The 19,690-nt window shown below is 43.4% G+C and overlaps 1 protein-coding gene across 1 annotated transcript; it reads right to left on the bottom strand.

Moving 5' to 3' along the window:
• Positions 1–2,473: 2,473 nt before the first annotated feature.
• Positions 2,474–4,964, bottom strand: dlx3b (distal-less homeobox 3b). The gene is made up of 3 exons (XM_044013303.1): positions 4,433–4,964; positions 3,652–3,836; positions 2,474–3,469 (listed from the first exon to the last, which is right to left on the bottom strand). The coding sequence occupies exons 1-3, from the start codon at positions 4,773–4,775 to the stop codon at positions 3,146–3,148; spliced, it is 852 nt and encodes a 283-aa protein (XP_043869238.1). The 5' UTR covers positions 4,776–4,964; the 3' UTR covers positions 2,474–3,145.
• Positions 4,965–19,690: the final 14,726 nt, after the last annotated feature.

Genomic DNA, 19,690 nt, shown 5'->3' with positions numbered 1-19,690 from the left:
CAGAGGGGCTTATAGGGGCCTGGGCAGCCGCTCTATTTGTGATGCACGGCCATGAGGAGATCACATTCAAGTTCAGCAGTTCACACGCACCTCGGCGGCTACTTACACTTGCTTAATGTTCCAGAGATGACATATATGGACACGTCTGACGGGCCACAGCCCGGGGGCCCACACACGCTGAGGGAGCCCCCGAGGGGACATCACATGTGCTCCTGATGAGATTTCATTGATATTAGAATGCAATAGCAATCACGGCGCTTTTGTCAGATCAGCAGCACAGTGCACGGCGTGGTGAGTGATGCTGTAGACAACTGGTGTTGAGTTCAGGGAAATGAAAGCAAAGGAAAGACATTAGTGGAGGAAGAATTAGGAGCCGTGTCACAGTTTTTCAGGGTTTGTGTGTGAAGTTTGCTGCTTCATAGCTTAATGTTGAATATAAATCCTCATTCACTAAGTTTTCTATGTGATAACAACAGTATTTTGGAGTGGTTTAAATTTAGGGTTTACAGAAATAACACTGACCATAGAAATTATGACTTGGTACTTGGTAGCTATAGGTGCTAAAAATGTAAAATTGAGATAAATCAAAAAATGCCTGGGTGAAAACAAGTCAAAGAAGAAGAATAAACCATATTTAATTATTTCCATTATTTTCTAAGTAGGTCATTACAATTAAATCACTGTAAAATCACAAAATGTATTAACTCAAACTATTTGGTCTTCAGGACAGTTTGACTGAATTAAGCCATTTAAACAGAGTCTTTTTTTATTAATACATGCTGTGAGATTATGTTCCATAATCAGCTGCTATAATAAAATAATTGATTCCAAATGATTTTCTCCTCCTAAATCCAGAAATGTTAAATACTAAAATTCAAGACATATTATTTAATTTAACACTTTTAAACACTGTTTGTTTGTTTGTTTGTTTTTTGACACAAAGGTGCCGTAGAGTGTCTCAGAGTTGAGCTCCCCGGGTCCTGCGTGGACGCATACCATTCCGCTTACAGAAAGCGGTATAAAAGGTTATAAAAACCCACTAATGCGCGCGGCGGCGCATTTCATTCCCCGTGCGTAATGGGCACTTGGTGGTGGTCCATGTGGATAAGATCGCCATTAGCGGTTTCTTCCATCGCTGTGAGAGTTTGTAGTGCAGCAGATTTAATAATAATAACGCACGGGTTCGTGTGTGTGTGTGTGTGTGTGTGTGTGTGTGTGTGTGTGTGAGGCCTGAGCTCTGAGCGTGTTGTTGTTTCGCTGTTAGTTTACAGGGCGCGTGAAGGGAAGTCCTGTTGTTTTCTCTCCCAATAAGAGCCATTGTCACTGTCATAACAGTCATTATCATATATTATTGAAGTGGTGTTTATTTAGCAGTGTGTTCTCACAGGCGCCACCGTATCACACACACACACACACACACACACACACGCACCTTTACCTGGAAACACGTTAAGTGCGTGTGTTTATTCTGTCGTCAGTGTATAAAAAAAAAAGTTTAAATAAAGACAATTGAGAGGCGAAGACATTGTCTGCGATATTTGGCAGCGTTTCTCACGCCCACGCGTGAAAAATCGCCCACGGCAACTGCTTCAAAACCGAAGAGCCCCACCCACACCCAGTGTGAGTGTGTGTGGACTTGTATTTGCAGCCTCTTTAGGACCCTTTTCCTGGCATAAACACGGACCTTTATCAGGAGGAGCAGTGGTCCTCATGGAGACCAAAATCTGGTCCTAATGTGGTAGAACTGCATTTCTGAGGAACTGGTTAAGTTAGGGGCTCAGGTTTCTTGTTAAGATTAGTTATGTTAAGGTTAAGGTTAGGCATTTAACTTGCTGTTTGTGTGTGTGTGTGTGTGTTCTTGTATGGGTACATTAGTGAAGTAAAAACCTTATATACCTAATTGTGGGATAGTGAGGACATTTTGACTGACACCCATTAAAAACACACCTTTTGTCAGGGTTAAGACCTGGTTTTAGTATTAGATTAGGTTTAGAATTAGGTTTAAGCACTGGTGGTTAGGGTAAGGGGTAAAAGATTCTCGCTTGTTTTCTGGCAACAGAGTAAGTCATAAAACCGAGTGACTCCAACATGTCTGCATGTGTGTCGCCTCCTACTGCAGCGCTTTGCACGCAGTAACACACACACACACACACACACACACAGTGAGTCACTCCTTTGTGCAGCAGCCTATGGACGGAAGACACACACAAAAACAGACATGAATAATCCTCACTGACACTTATTACGCCACAAAGTGACGTCACAACGCGTGGGCGAAATGGGAATTAAATAACGCTCCGAAATGTGTGACACGGTTGAAATAATATAGAATATTAAATGAAGGGACATGTAGTTGTATTAAAAAGTGAATTAGAAAAATGCGTATAAGTCAAATAATAGTGTAAATCAGATGCTGAATTCTCTGCACAAAAACAAATGCAATAATAATAATAATTATTATTAACACCTTTTATTCAATGGACAAAAAAAGGCAACAAGTGAACTAATTACATGAATATAAAAATGGTTCTGGAGGCGCCACAGTGTGCTCGTTCCAACAAATAATATGATCATAGTGGTTCTGCATATAAACACATATTTACAACCTTCGACGTTTTTGTACAAATCCATATAAATATGACCTGAGTGTTTTTCTTTTTTTTTTTTCCTCTTAGGCGCTATCTACAAACCCGCATGCATGATTGGATGATTGTAGCATGGATCAACTGCACAGTTTGGTTTTTATTCAGTTTGTGGTTAGACTTTTTTTAAAAAAAAGAAGAAGAAAAATGGCTTTGCATAGGCCTGTTCATTTACAAAAAAAAGACATTTGAAGGAAATACAACAGAAGCGATAAATAATTTAGGAAAAACAAAAATAAAATTAGAAAAAAAATAAAGAACCACGCCAGATATCCATTAAATAATCTGCCACATGTGACCACAATCCCGTATGTGCTTTGTGAATGGAAAAAAACCCAGTTCTGAAACATCTCGGTCATCCAACTACCAAACGTTGCAGGGTCTGCTCCCGCGCTCCAGCTGCTCTGCAGAGTCTCTGTGGTGGAGAAACCTCGTTTTTTGGGGGGGAAAAAAAACAACGAAGAACAAAAATCTGCTTTTTTGTTGTTGTTTTGGAGTCACTGTTAATACACGGCTCCCACGCTCTGCTGCGGGACAGGGTGGTGCACGGTGCCCGGGTGCTGTAGGTGTGATCCCTGCTGGTACCAGTGGTTGTTATAATCCTCCATGTAGGGCGGCGACGAGCTGTGCGTCGGCTGCGGGACCTGAGGTCTGCTGCTGACCGGCGTGCTCTGCGGGGTGCTGCTGCTGTTCTCCCACACCGTGGGGGAGGGCGGGGAGTTGCACGCCATGGAGTCGCTGGCGTTGGGGCTGTGCTCGAGTGGGACCTCGCCGTTCTTGTACATCTTCTTGAACTTGGATCTCCTGTTCTGGAACCAGATCTTCACCTGAGGAGAGAAGAGAGCAGTCGTTCATTTTAAGTTCTAAACAGCAGCGCAATTAAATGGATGCACGCATCGAATATCAAAAGCGTGCGTAATTACGCGTGACGGATCATTCCAGAGCCCTGACTCACGTGACGCTGAGATCATTCATGAATGGAGAACACGGGTTCAGGGATGCTGCTCACCTGTGTCTGCGTGAGGCCGAGCTGAGCCGCCAGCTCCGCTCTCTCGGGCAGCGCGAGGTACTGAGCCTTCTGGAAGCGCCGCTGCAGCGCAGCGAGCTGGTAGCTGGAGTAGATCGTCCTCGGCTTGCGGATTTTCTTGGGTTTGCCGTTCACCATGCGCACCTCGGGCTCTGGCTCCTCTTTCACTGCAGAACAATAACCAAAGACAAATTGTTAGAAACGTGTGAATTAAAAAAAGAAATGTTTATTAGATTAAAATGAAGATGTTGAAGTGTGCAAACTAAATCTCTCTTGTTTTGGATTGGATTGGATTGAAGGAAAATGCTGAAGAGTCTAAACTAATTCGAACTTGTTTTGGATTGGATTGTCACAGCTCACATGTACAGTTGGATGGAGTGAATATTATTAGGCTCTAATTAAACCATTATTATTTTATGAGCAGCTGTTGATGGCTGCCTTGTTCCCGCACACATGGTTTTAAGACGTGACATTAACACCAGGCGCTAAACATGGTAGTGATTTTTTCTTTTCCCTCTCCCATAATAAATCAAATAAACTGGCTAATGCTGATTTGTTAAGTCGTTAATTGTAAAGTCAACACGTCTTTTACATATTTACTGCCGTCAATTTGCACAGTATATTTTCAAGAAATTCAACATTTGCTTGGAGGTGTTTGCGCCGAGCTTTGACTCCTTCTATGTTTAGCCGCAGTCTCGCACTCTTGTGCAAATGCGTCCTGCGCCACAGACGCACTCAAACAAACTCAAGTCACAATATTTACCTGAGCTCGGTGGTGAGGCCTGCAGGTGATCTCTGTTGTAATGTCCGTACTGTCTGTAACCGTTCGTGTACGGGTATTCAGATTTAGTGGCGTACGCTCCTGCGGCTCCCATGCCGTTCAGGTTAAACTGGTGGTGGTAAGAGTTCATGGGCTGTCCGTACGCCTGAGTCTGATAGTATTCGTGGTGGCTGTGGCTCGTCTGTCCGCTGTAGTAGCCCATGTCCGTCACGGAGGATTCGGGGAGAGTAGGGGAGTCCTTGGAGCTCGGGTGGCAACTCATAGATCCTGGCAGGTCGGTCAAAATACTCGAAATCTTCTTCTCGTACGTCTGTCCGGCGCTCATGGTGAAAGCCGCCCTCCCGAGTAAGAAAAAAAAAAAAGAAGTCCACTCGTGGATTCTCTTGCTGTGGAGTGAGTAAGATACAACGCGCAGTAAAGTGGTGTAAGTCTGTGAGTGTGTGAGTGCGCGCTCTTTACGCACGGATTTGGAGAGTCTGTAGTCCACTGGAACTCTCCTCGCTGCAGAAACTCAGTTGTGCCATGGCTCAGCCTCTGTGACACAGAGTTATAGAGAGCGGGGCAGGATGCTGGCTTCCCATTGGCTCAACCCTCCCCCTCCACACACACACACACACACACACACACACCAACCCCCCCCTTGTGCCGCAGGCGAGGCCGTGATGAAACCCAGCCTTCCGCCGTGAGCGCCTGTGCTCCGCACGGCACGCATACCTCTCAGTACTACGAGTTTTCAAGCCCGCATGCAGATTTGCATATACCTGCTCAGCGGTCCAACGTGCAGCTCTGCGTTCCTGCGGGAAGAGTCAGACTGAAAAACACGTCTCCATCATCTGCAGTGGCATCCGTGACAATGGAAAGCCCAGAGCCTCATTAAAGGCCAATCCTGCAGCCAGAGTGTCTCCTTTAATTGTGTGTATGCAGTGTTTTTCTTGAGATCGCACTTCATTCAGGCCATTGAGAGGCCGCACATCGCGCTCCCAGACTCCCATTGTTATTCAACGATGCTGGCGGACTGTGAACTGTACGTGAAAAGAGATGGATCAGATAAGCACAACACTCAACTGATATCGCCCAAGGGTTAATTCTTCTTTAATGTGTGCGCGTGAATTACATGTCAGCAGTAGATTATGTGAAAATACTTTTTCATAATATCTTTTTTTTATTATTTTTTGATGCATTTGCACGCGTAAAAATCATTAAAAAATACATATACTTTTGCTTTGCCAAATGTAATGTTTATGTCCATTTCTTCTCCAACCTTTGCTGTGAAATGATGGCACGGTGCACAGCGCCCCCTGCTGTATGTACTCGTATATGATTTGGGGCTGTGAAATAGATGCATGCACATGGTGAGAAAGCTTTAAAGTTACTTCACAGGAAGCTGCAAACACTTCACACAGTCAAGTAAAAAAAAAAAAGAATTCATTTTTATTTTTCACAGACTGAAAACTTCATGTTTTTTGTTTTTATTTAAATGACTCGCGCTTTTCCTTTGAAACTTTTCATATCTGAGAAACTACTGCCATCTTTTGGTTGGTTTGTGTAACACCGAACAACCGACATTTTAAAGGGTTAGTTCCCCAGAATAAACCTGAGTAGCATCTCAGAGTAGCTGGTGCTTATTGTGTCATTCTTGTTTGTTCCTTTTAAACCGTGGACTATTATTAGTTTTGCACTTTCATTTTCATAATGAAGTGTGGTGATCCTGAATTTATTCAACAATTAAACTAGTTTCATGACTTTGCTTTTTAAAACCTTCATACTTTTGTATGATTCTCTAGATTTCTGGTCAAATGTTTGTTTGTTCTCTCTTGACAAACTCCTCCCTCTGCTCAGCTCTGATAGTTTGTTCTGTGTATGGAGTAAAAATGAGGGCGTTCCATTTATTACAGGCGCCTCATGTCGTGACATTTCCTGCCATTTGGTGGCGCCAACACACAGACACCTTTGACTTCACTTACATGTTATCAGTGAATTAAAGTCAAAATCAGATGTATTTTTTCTAATTCTCCTTTACATCATGCTCATGTCTGACTGTTCAGTCTCACACAGCAAAATGACACTGGATTAGATTAGTTATATATATATATAATAATTAGATAATGTTCAGATTATGTAACACATACAGAAGAGTATTAGGGCCATGTGTGTTAAAAAAAAACAGAAAAAAAGAGAAAACAGCAAGGATTTGAACAATTCTGACTTAATTCTTAATCTCAGAATTATGATATTGAGATTAAAATTTGAATTCTGAGATTAAAGAGAGTCCGAATTCTGAGATTAAAGAGAGTTCGAATTCTGAGATTAAAGAGTCAGAAATCTGAGATTAAAGAGAGAGTCAGATATCTGAGATTAAAGCGAGCCATAAATCTGAGATTAAAGAAAGACTCAGAATTCTGAGATTAAAGAGAGAGTCAAAATTCTGAGATTAAAGAGTCAGACATCTGAGATTAAAGTGAGCCATAAATCTGAGATAAAAGAGTCAGAATTCTGAGATTAAAGAGAAAGTCAGAATTCTGAGATTAAAGAGAGTTGGAATTATGAGATTAAAGTTTAATCTTTCCTTACATACACTATGTACACACATTTAATTTTAAAAATTGCTTGTAGGTGTGACCCAGTGTGCACAATTACCCCTCTGAAGAGCTGTGGTATCACAGAACCAACACTAGATGGCGCATATGTCTTAAAATTAAACTTGGTGGCATCAGATTGGAAATACTTCACATATGAAAAGGAGAAAATTAAGGAAAATTATTTTTCCGTGTTGTTTTTTTAAAATGTGTGTGTATAATAAATGTGTGACGTTATTCAAACTGGTGTCAACACCATCGATAATATGCATAACCCAGTTATAGAGTTCTGATGTTTCATCAGCCTCACACTCAAATATCATCGCGCTCGAGTGGAAATCAATCCCCGCTCACAGTCGGATGAACTCCCTACACTTCTCTGAGTCGTCGGCCAATGAAACCCTCACAACACGGTAACACGAGAGCGCGTTTGGGGACATGTTTTGTACTTTTCCTCATGCCGTGAGTAAAAGTGGAACAGCTGGCCGGGTTCCAACAAGAGCTCAGACCTTTTCACTGTGACAACCCAGCAATTACCGGCTAACTGGGTCTGATCACTGTCTAAGTAAAAAAAGAAAAGGGAAAACCTTTCAAATGAAGTCATTTCCCTTTACAGACCTCATTTATTTCCCATTTTAAACTTCTCAAATCTTCATTAAGTGTAATTAAGGGGAAACACTTTAGGCAGCTTTGACGGTTGTGGCCGTACTCAGTCATGAAGTATGCGGCACAATGAGAGACACAGCAGTCTTGCACATTTCCCAGGACCTTGACCGCACAGAACAGTAGCTGCAGTTATCAATAACCTTCACCTCAAGCACCAGATGTACAGCTTTACTTTCTTTACTTACATTCCTCTCTGAACTGATTCTCCTTCAGACAGCGACGATACGAGTGTTATGAAAAGCTCAAGATGATAAATAATACACACTCTCTGTTTTCTTGCGCTCTAGTCACAACAGTTTCTGGAAGCACGAGAGAACAAACAGCAGGTTATGACCAGAATGTCCTCGCAGCACAAGAACGAGAGCGGAAAATGGACATTTTTCTGATTTGATTTGATTTTATTGGCTCAAAGCAAGAAGGTTGCTGGTTCGTGTCCTGGTCCGGGCCTTTGTGCTTGGACTTTGCATGTTTCTCCCTCTGTGTGTGTGTGTGTGTGTGGGTCTTCTCCGCCCACATGTCCAAAAACACACAGAGGTTAATTATGCCGTGTTTCCACCGGCTCACGGTTCAGTTGAGTTTTCCACTCGCACAGCAACTGGTACCAGGTCCTTTTTTTTAGTACCCGCTCTGGTACTGTGTGTGACGTCGTCAGAGCGCCGTCACAGGAAGAGACCTGTGTAGATCAGTTAAAAAGACTTAAGAATCATTAAAACGTGGCTTAATCTCCAACAATTACCAGGGAAATGTCTAAAATCTCAATATTTAACAGAGGAGTCTGGTGTATTTAGCGACAGCACTGCTGATTATGAGTGGCGCGCAGCATCACAAACCCTACCGCTGTATTTCAGTCCAGAGTCTAGAGCCAGAATTCAGCATCTCTGCTTCTTAAAGTGTCCAAAAAGGTCTCAAAGTCTTTTTAATGTCGTTTCCCAGTTGGACTTTGAGTCATTTAACCAGTTTTGAAACATGTGGGAGAATCTGAACTCCTTCTGTCTCAGAGTAATCCTCTGTGCCGCGACCTCACTGAACCTCAGGGAGAAGGAAGAGTCAACTGGAACAACTGGAGCAGTCGTTACCAATAAGACTGTTTGTCTGTTATGGTTCTGAACAACTGTTCCAAACATGTACGAGTCTGGGACGAGGCCAGAAGAAGAGTCGCAGGTAGCATAGATGGAGAGAGAGGGATGAAAAGTAGACGTTCTAAATCCGAAATCCTTCCCCCTCTCCATGTGAACTGTATAGCGACACAGATTTAACCCCCTACACACACACACACACACACATATGGATCAGAATGCACACACACCTACACCACAGAGGATGTTTAGACTTTAAACAAAACTTGCCTCCTTACGCTCCCCCACACACACAACCATCAACGCAATTTCATCTCCCTTTGAACATTTCAAAGCAGCAGCAGCAGCAGCAGCAGCAGTGGAGCTCTGTGAGATAATGAAGCACCACTGGCCAGTTTGTGTTGATCTGATTGAACGGTGCACTCAGGGAGTCGAGGCGCTCTCATAAGTGGGAGTCTTGGAAGTCTATTAACTGCTAACTCTCTCTTTTCTCCGGCTTGTCCTCCCTCTTTGGTCCTGATTAGACATAAAAAAAAAAGAAAAGGGAGTGACTTTGAAGCACATCTGTGTGCAGCCACAGCAAATCATCTCATGCTTTCTCTCCTTCATGAGTAAATTCTTGTCGATTGTGTGTGTGTGTGTACAGAATAATAGCACAAAGAAATGGCCATTGGAAAACTTGAGTAATTGCATTTCCCTCAAACGTGCCAGCGGTTTAGCGCTCCCATCCCTCGGAAACTAAAAATACTCGACGTGAAGTGGGATCTTTGTGGAACGAAATGATCCTTCCCGGCTCCCAGCAGCAGTGTTGTAAGCTGTCCCAGCGTCACTGAGCCAAGACCCCGTGCTGCTCTCTCAGGCTGCTTCACACCAGGACCAGAACTGTTGCACAGAAAAAGAACTCAGGTAATGTGCTCCCCGGGGTCCACATCTGCCAAAGAAGTCAACCAAAAAAAAAAAAGCTAATGGAGAACACATGTGGTCAGATGTTTAAAGTGGGCACCCCCAAAACAAAAACAAACATATTCACTAACACGTTCTAAAGCTCGGCTCAATGTTTCTTCTGTCCTCTGCCAGCGGTCGTCTTCTGACTTTAATGACACACTAATGACTCTTGTCTTTCTGAGGTCATGTTCAGCTGTTAACTCACCTCCTCCACTTAGGCCACACCGTGTTGTATTCACAGTCGAGGTAATCTCTTCATATTTGTTTTCTTTTGTGTGTGCGTGAATAGAAAACACTTTATTTTTGTAAATTCATGATGAGTATTATCGTGATAAAGACTTATTTGGGGGGGATAATGTTAATCTATGTCAGGGGTGTCGAGGGCCGGAGCAGTAAAATAACAAGAACTCAATGTTTCCATTTAATTAAGTGTTTTTTACCAAAGACATTATGAAAAAACCTGACATTTCTTGAGAAAAATAAGTGCAAAATAAGTGCAGTTTCAACAATTTTATGCATTACAACTTCACAAATTCATCCTGCGGACCCGGATTGGACTCTGCTGGGCCAGTTCTGGCCTGCGGGCCACATGTTTGACGCCCGTGGTCTATGCAGTGTAAAACTGTACCTGATATATTGACATGTAAGGAGAATTAGCAGTTATTTAATGGACAACTAGTTGAAAATAGTTGAATATTATGTGATATTAATGGTTAAAGAGACAACAATGTTGCCTAAAATGGATAAACATTGAACATTTGAATGTTTTGCCTCTGTATCAGACAAAATACTGTAGAAAATCTATTATAAACAAAACAATAACTATCATTATCTCTATTTAAAATACACTTATTTCGGCTATTTGACCTGCTTGTGTGAAGTTTTAGCCGGACTTCCTCATGTTCGTATAATTCAACTATCCGGAGATGTTGAGCCTAATTGTAAAGTATATAAAAAAGCCATTTGTAAAGAGTAAGAGTGAGTTATTTTCCCCTTAAATCTTAAATAGCATCACAATCACACCCGGGCTAAAGTCTGTGTATTAGTGGCATACAAATCAAACAATAACTATCATTATCTGTATTTAAAATACACTTAAGTCAGTTTTTCACCAGTATAATTCAACTGTACACACGTGTACGGAGACAACAGGCTTATGACCAGTGCACTGTGTTCAGTGAATGGCTCGGTCCAGTCTGTCGTGACAGAGCAGAGACACAGTGAGCTGGACAACAGCAGCCTGACGACCCACTGGTTCTGTCCGTGGAGTAAGAAAAGCCGCTGTTTTCAAGGTCTGATGCCGTTAAATGGTCACTTCCTGTATTCATCTCTCTCTCTCTCTCTCTCTCTCTCCCAGTCCACTCCATCTTTCCCCCTTCACCAGATGCCGCACACAGGCTTCTCCACAAGTGCCCCCCCAGTCCTGGCAGCTCCAGGACTCTCGCGCACACAAAAAGAAGCATCTATTCTAAGACTCCACTCTGCCAAGAGTGACTCAGAGGACGAGTGTCCCGCAGAAACAGCTGTTCGGGGAGTGATCAAAAGAAAGAGCGAGACCTCTTTGTTTGCCGTCCACTCAAACGTCCGTATTCACTGAGGCCTGAGTCTCTAAGTGAGGCGAGTCATTTGTTTTGATTGTGTGTTGTTTTTTTGGTGCTTAGTCATCAGGATTAGTATTTTAAAGTCATGTGCAGCAGCAAAAGTCCTGTAATCACTGAACTCAAATGTCCACAAATGTCTCCCATGACACACGAGTCCCCGCTATCCCACAGTTCATCTCGACCTCTTCACCCCCGTCTTTGTTACGGCACTGAAGACAGAAGACATGTAGCCATGGTTACAGATACTCTCTCCTTGAGTCGTCCAGAACGAGACGCCCTCTCCCAGGATTCTCACAGGAAGCTCCGCCCTAATCCAAGCATGTTTGTTTTTGGCTCAGACCGAAATGCTCGGAGGACTAAAGTCTGTGTCTGTGTTTCTGCTGATTATCTGATCACGCTGGTCAATCGCGACGCAATCAAATGTTTCCCGGTCGCTTTGAGCGAGAGAAACAACAAACGCGGTGTTTAGTTTCCTTTTTCCTCGGAAAGCGTAAAGCGTTTGTTCCACATAAATAACATCACAGTCATACCATGGGTGGGCCAGCTTCACCCTCATTTTCCCCAGAATAACGTCTTTTCAATTTACAGCATGTTAAAAAAAGTTTCATTTAAAATCAAGAAAAACAACTGTGGTTGGACACAAACAACAGATTGTGTGTGTTTGAACTGTAAAACACTGTTTAAAATAACATTTGTTTGAGTCAAAAAATGGAAACTACAGTATGTACCGGCAGTTTTCCCAACTCTCCTCCCCTCATTTTCTCGTAAAGTGAAATTACCATAATAACACACGTCGTCTTTGACTTCCAGAAACTGCTGGAATTTTCCTGATAGCACAAACCGTCGCGTAACTACGGCGATGCGACGTGCACTTATGCCAACATGTCGTCAGGGATTAAAAAGGGTTTTAAATGCATCAGTGTCCATATATCCACTGGGTTATATAATTAAACCTAATGTAAATGACGGCCTATTTATTCAGAAGTTCTTGATGTCTGCACCGTAGAATAAATACACCATCATTTCCGTTAGGTTTAATGAATTAGACATGTAATTAATTATAAATAGTTTAAGACTTGGTTTCTCAGTCTTAAACTAAAGTGAAATTCTCTGAATGTAAGACTGAGAATCTTCAGTGGAGATGAAAATCACAGTCTTGTGTAAGACATGAAACTGGTGATTTGCTGGGCTTGTTAATGCTGCATACACTATAGAGCTGTCATGTCTGTAGACATGCCTGAGCACAGCAGATGTTAGGAGTTCCCCTCCCTCCCTCCGTGTCCACGTCTCCTCTCCACCTTCTGAACCTCATGCATTCATCTCCATTAAATCAAATGTGGCAGAGAGTGAGTCAGTTTGGTTAAAGTCAGGTTGAAACAGCGGCTCTCGAATCCACCTGAACATGACTAAGGTTTTTCTGCAGGAACATGCGAGCGCCCGCCAAACTCTCCCTCCCACCTCCACTCAACGTTCGTGCTGGGGTCAGGTGTCATCAGGGAAGTGATGACAACGTCTGTAGTTCAGGAAACAAGGGAGAAACACTTTCTGCACTAGAAAAATAAGCATAAAAAAATGAATACAAGATATTTTTTGCTTGTAATAAGAAAGAAAATAAGTGAAAATTCTCTTGGCAAGATTTCCTGAGATAAGACATTATATTTAAGCCTTACAAGATAAGCGTGATCTTGAAGTTAGCTGTATTTTAACTGGTATTGTGATGTTTTGTGTCTCATAATCAACATTTTCCCGTCAAAAGTAGCATCTTTTTTTGTCCTCCTGTTTGTTTCAAGTGTATTTAATACATTTTTAGTTCTATAATTGTGACGCTGTTCTAGATTCAAGTCCAACGCCGACTTGAAATCTGATTAGAAACTGGCATTTTGAAAAGTGAGCATTCCTGACTCGTATTAGGCAGCACACAGAAAAATAGCCGCACTGTACCGTGCGTTTTCAATAAAGCAGATTTGTTGTCTCAGTTCAAGTTAAGTCTATTTCTTGAAACGAGATGATTCATCTTTTACAAATAACACAGCAGCTTAAAAACCTTATGACATTGTTATAATCTGAGCTATGACTCAAAACAAGATGTTTTCTCGACTGTTCCACTTAACATGATATTTAAGAGGCACTGTCTAAAAACAAGCTCCTTTATCTCACCTGATTTTTACTCTTATATTAAGAGTGATGAGATATTTTGACTAGAAATTAGAAAAAACATTCAATGTTACTCCGGACCTGTCGTAGATATTATCATTATTATTAGTATTATTATTAAGATGCTTAAATCATGGATCGTGCCTGTTTACGTGGACATTCTCAGGTGCTTGCACTTGTACTTGAGATCTTACAACCACCCACAGTGTCGCAGGCCACAGTGTCTGTGTGTGTGTGTGTGTGTGTGTGTGTGTGTGCCCCCAGACGGGCCTCTCTGTGTTTGGTTTGCTGCTGATTCCCCCCGCCAGTGTCCCTCGCTAATGAATGGACATTTAATGATCTGAGAGGGTCATTCAATTGAGTGGAAAATGTGCAGGTCTGTGGAGTCCACCTCCCCTCTCCTCCCCTCTCTCCTCCTCCCCTCCCATTGGAAACAAAGGGCCTGGCTCTGCATTCACACAATGGAGAGGGATGGAGTGGATTCACACACTGGCCCTGAGAAGAAGCTGAACACACATGGAGAGAGAGAGAGAGAGAGAGAGAGAGAGAGAGAGAGCACAGCTTTGGTATTTTTATTATTATTTTTACACTCACCTGTGCACAAATGAGAGCTTTTTTCACTCAGAATCTTTACGAGCACGACAAGAAACATCTAACAATAATTCATTCAGAAGTCTGCAGAACTGTGTAAATCACTGCAGTCAGAATCCATCCATTCACCCACTTTCTACCGCTTTATACGGTCAATTTAGAGCAGAGGCCAGTGAGTATCTGGTCAGGTCAAGAGAAAAACGTAGAAAACAGCAACTTCAGTAGCGGGTGGGCAATATGAGATGATGTTATAACGCAATACTCCATCATGAGATTGCAGTAGAGATCGTTTATGATGCTATTTCACAGAATTTCAAAGTAAAAGTGCTTTGATTTGTGATGCAGAACCAATCTATTATGTCAAAAACATTTAATTTATGCCATTTTTTCATTGTAACATGATATTTAAGTGATGGTGACACATGTAATCGATTGGGGGGGCCACTTGTGGCCGGCGGGCCACCAGTTTGACACCTCAGATTTGCAGAGGGGAGAACATGCAACTCTACGCAGAAAGACCCCAGTTCTGACCACTACACCCACCGCGTGGCCCTAGTTTTGACACGTGTGTGTTTACAGGAGGTCTAAAGCATGACCGGTGAAGATCGCAGGGGTCAGCCGACCCGGCGGGTCCATACGCCGAGCAGACAGGAAGGAGGCTTTTTAAGGAGCATTGTAAATCATAGGGAACTCACTTTGCCACAGAGGGGAAGATGAGCAGCGTGTGGGAGGGAGCGAGGGAGCGAGGGAGCGAGGGAGCGAGGGAGCGGAGTGTGTGTTTGGCAGGGTCAGATCGGCTGCAGTGAGCCTCCAGATTGTGCCATTATTCAGCGCTCTGTCCGTGAGATCACATTAGGGCCTCCGGTCGCAGCCTCCCGCATCAGATTTACTGCGCCATGCGTTCGCCTCGTCTCCACGGCGACGGATCGCGAGGGCCGTCAGCAATAATTGCATCAAGCGAATGTAAACATGGGAGATAATTGTCCACTCTGTCAACGCGGGGAAGTAACTTTCAGAGACGGGCGTGTGAGAGCAAAGGACTGATGTTATCATTCTGCCTCTTTCATCTGAACAATCCGTCAAGCAATACTATCAGCGCTGCGTGGAGGTCGTTTGAATCCCACAAACCCGACTTTGTATTTTACTAGTTAGACAAGAGTGAAGACAAGCAACTGTCCACTGAACGGACATTTGCTGCTTTTGTAAACAGCGCAGACAAGAGACGGCGTGGTCGTCACATGGTTAAGTATCAAATTCTGAGTTAACGTGTCTCATGGGAGGAGGAGGAGGAGGAGGAGGAGGAGGAGGGGAGGGGATCCTGGATGTTCTCCTGACCTTTTCGAGCTCACGCAGCAGCCAGTCCTGAATAACCAGTGTGATGTAACTCAGCGAGGGTTCTGTTATGACTGAGCCCCGGCTAAAGGTCATGTTGTTATTGCTCCCCGTGGACACGCCCCCTTCATCCACCCGCTCCTGTAACGTTCTGCTCTTTCTTCTGAACAGTTAATGTAAGTTTTTTTGAAGTGGTTATTGCTCCTCAATGTCCTTTTGTGCCCAAGGTTATCCGTCTTCTGGGCAGAGAGCCAGATCAAACTCCCCTCTGACATTTCTTTCTTTACCTGTGACTCCTCTGCACAGAATTGTTTGTTCGAACAAACGCGTCTCTATGGGCGAAGAATGCAACGTGGAGGAACTCCCTTTTTGTAGATTAAACATTACAGAATCGTATTTTTTCCTCCTCCTGAGTTAATTATTAACTTACTGTTAAAGCAGCATTCTCAGACGGAGGAGCGGAGAATGATTCCGCTGCGTTGGTTTGTGACTGTTATTTACTGCCAGTTTCTTATCTTGAAATAGTTTGTTTTTGTTGCGCGCTGCTTTGGCTACTCGGGAAACAAATGACCTTGCTCTAAGTGCATTCCTATAAAGTGATCAACTCCAGTAAGAGAAGACGTATCGTAACCGTAGCTTTACTTTCCAGCGTTATCGCGGTTAACCCTTTAAAACCGAGCTGGCGACGCTTTGGCACGAGCGCACTTTGCATCACTGTATTTACGCTTTTTGTTTCTCTTCATTTTAAATTGTTAAAACGGTATTTTAACGTGCATTGAATTGTAAATAGCGGCCAGATATTTTAACTTCGACTGGAAAAAATGGGCAAAAGCATTTAGTTTACAGGACGTTCTCGAAAATAAGCCCCAAAAAAGGCGTAGGTGTTAAAGGCTTAAACTTTAAGGTGGACAAACTCTTTACTCTTTACAAATGGCTTTTTATACATGACAACGATTGCGGTAATTTCACTCCGCTCTGCCAGAGAGGAGAGAGTGGGAGGAACCATTTTTTTGGCCTGTTTTTTTTTTTGCACATTAAGAGACAAAGAAACATTGAGACACTCCACAAAAATCCTATTGTACGGTACAAATTTCAAATGCAGCACGCACAAATTGTCGTTCGTACTTGATATTGTCATATTGTCATAATGCTGCCCCTGTGTGTTATTTTCTTTGCAGAATCAGAGGCGTCATGTTTGTGTAACACAACAGCAACAGTGGCAGAAATGCTGGTAGTCTGATTTTGTTTCGTTCAGAAGGAACAGGATGACTTCTTGTTTCCCACTTTCTTAGGCCGTGCTGGAACCTGACTGTATTTATTTACTATATATATATATATATATATATATATGTATGTGTGTGTGTGTATATATATATATATTTATATATATATGTGAGTTTGACATTTTTTTTAACTACTCCCTTTAACAAAACCAGAAAATATAACTGACAACGCGCCTCTAACACGAGCTCTTGTTTCCACAACACGGCGACTGTGATCCCCGACTGTCTCCCATCCCATCGCTCTGTCTGTCTGTCTGCCTGAAAGCTATAAGCTGAAAAACAGGTGCCACAGGACACTGGGAGACGAGGGTTCAGATCCACGCCTTCCACCTCGGGCTATACATTCCTGTACCGAGGCACGAACTGGAGAAGAACAGCGAGACCTTGTGTGGGTCCCAAACCCCTGCTGCATTTCCTTCCTGCCACACACACACACACACACACACACGAGCATATGTGAAATACAGCCCCCTCACTCAAATGTGAACACACACAGAAATTGCATGTGCGATACACGTGTGCAAACAATGGTAAAAACAAATTCTCATATACTACCTTTTAAGGTCATACACGTACCTAATAAAGTGACCAATGTGGTCTATTGCTGCTTTAATTCATCTGCTTCAATGTTGTGATGCTTTAAGTGCCAGTCTTCTTCACACCTGCTCTGCAATGAGTCTAAAACCACTCTCCTCTGACCACAGGCATCAACGAGGCACGTTTTTCAGCCACAGAACAGCCAAAAATAATCCCTGTAGATTATCAGTTACTCAAACACTGTCATGCACCAACAACCGTGCCACGTTCAAAGTCACTAGAATCAACCGTTCTGAATACACGTGTGAATGCATCGAGGTGTACCTATTAAAGCGGCTGGTGGTGACTGTATAGGGCAGAGTTGTCAAACTGGCGGCTCGTGGGCCACATGCGGCCTACTTAATATCACGTCACAGCCCCTTAAACACAGAATAATGATATTAGTAACAATAAGACATTTGTTTATAATGATGGCATAATACTGTATACATATAAGCTTGTTTGCTGTTTTAATTACAGTTGTCAACATTATTATTGACTTCATTTTAGATTTATTTATTAATTAAGATTTATTTTTACATCAAAAACTTTGAAATTCTGTGAAATATCGCAATGAATATATAATCTTAAGCGACTGAAGAGTTGATTTTTTTCTCTACGTCGCCCCCTCTTGACCAAACTGGACAGATCATTTTATTCTTTGACCCCCTGGTACATGGTATGTTTGTGACTGTGAAACTACATATTATTTAAGAATTGTGTCTTTTTTTTGTCTCTGTCCTGTGGTAAATTCCCCAGTTTGTTGGTACAGGACCTGTGAAAGGTCATCTGAGCCCAGCGAGAGTCCTGGCCCCCCGAGTTTAAACAGACCACACTGTCTTCCCTCCACAGACGCTATCACGGCTCAGGACATAGTGGCTTCATAGCAACTCCCCGGCGCCATGGCAACGGCCGGCTCTGTCGCCTCTCTGCAGCGAGGGCTCGGCGCGAGAGAGCGTGCTGTGTCTCATATTCAACCAATGTCCTCCTGTGTGTGTGTGTGTGTGTGTGTGTGTGTGTGTGTGTGTGTGTGTGTGTGTGTGTGTGTGTGTGTGTGTGTGTGTGTGTGTGTGTGTGTGTGTGTGTGTGTGTGTGTGTGTGTGTGTGTGTGTGGGTTGGCCAGCGTGGCTGCTGTGGATTAATATTCATCGATGTGAGGCTGACATTTAGCTATTTTGAGGCCCCCGTTTGTGTTCGTGTTTACGGCACTGTGCCACTGCTGTTTTCTAACCCACGTTCTGAGTTTTCTCAGTACACTGGGCCCATTATGGATTTGCTGTTATCACGTCCTCACATCGGGAACTCAACACAGCGTCCCACTCACACACACACCCCGTCCCCTCGGCCCGCGGCTCCGTTTCAAAGGATGCTTTGAGGGGACTCTGCGGAGCCATTCGGTGAATACGGCAAACCACAAAGACCTCAGGAAAGTCGAGAGGGCGACATGTTGTAATTATGTCAGATGAACCTTTCCTCGATTAAACACCGGCTGTTATGAGGCAGAGAGAAAATCTGAGGAGGTTTTTTTTTTTTCTGTACAGTTTGGCGGCGGGGGAGGATGGTGGTCGGTTTTGGTGGGGAGGGGAGTGGAGGGGGGGAGAAAACAGGAAACGGGGAGATAAGTTGCAAATTACATTCCATATGTGTTGTGTGGGCTGTGTGAGACTGAGGGAAGTCTGGGGGAAGTGAGGACTGCATCTGGGTCTTTGTCCCCCGTGGCACACAGAGGCTGGTGTTGGTTTACAGTCGGGTCCGGGGAATACACACACATTTAAAAGCTGGGACTGGGATTTTATTTTGCCGCGAACTCACTCCACAGACTGATCACGCCATAGGAAGAGTGCGTGACGGTATCACCTGTCACTTTTGAAGAGCGACGCTTATCGTATGTTAATGGGCGGGTCTGAGACCTGGAGGGGGTTGCAGATCAGGTGCGAGGTCAGATTGCTGTTCTATTGTCGTTTGGTTGGATTCCTGTCAATCTCTCTCTCTCTCTCTCGGTGTGTGTTTTTGTAGTTGCATGTTCAGCGTCAGTGCTGTGGCCGTGATCAGGCTGCACGCTTGTTGACAGTGTACACACGGGCATGTTGTCATGTCGCGTTAGCTGGCATGAACCAGGATTCAACACAGTTTAAAAGTCCAATTCTGGAGAAATGAGTACAGTGCAATGCAGGGTTGTTAACCACTTTTGTTGTTGTCGTTTCCTGTAAACCCACAACAATCATAGACTGGATCAAATATTGATTTAGTATTCTGGTTTAAATAGTGAAGCCACAAGAGGGCGACTCCATGAGTTGTGAATGGAACCTAAATCTCAACATTTTGGCAGGTTAATGGTCTAATGTTCTGTAAAATATGTTGACCCACATGGACCACACGGTTGGTGTAGTGGTTCGCGCTCTTGCCTTAGTGACCCGGTTGGAACAAGGCTCTTTCTGCA

This window comes from Solea senegalensis, linkage group LG18, assembly GCF_019176455.1.
Source record: "Solea senegalensis isolate Sse05_10M linkage group LG18, IFAPA_SoseM_1, whole genome shotgun sequence".
NCBI lineage: Eukaryota > Metazoa > Chordata > Actinopteri > Pleuronectiformes > Soleidae > Solea > Solea senegalensis.
The sequence above is the reverse complement of the archived record's forward strand: the minus strand, read 5'-3'. Positions and strand labels throughout refer to the sequence as shown.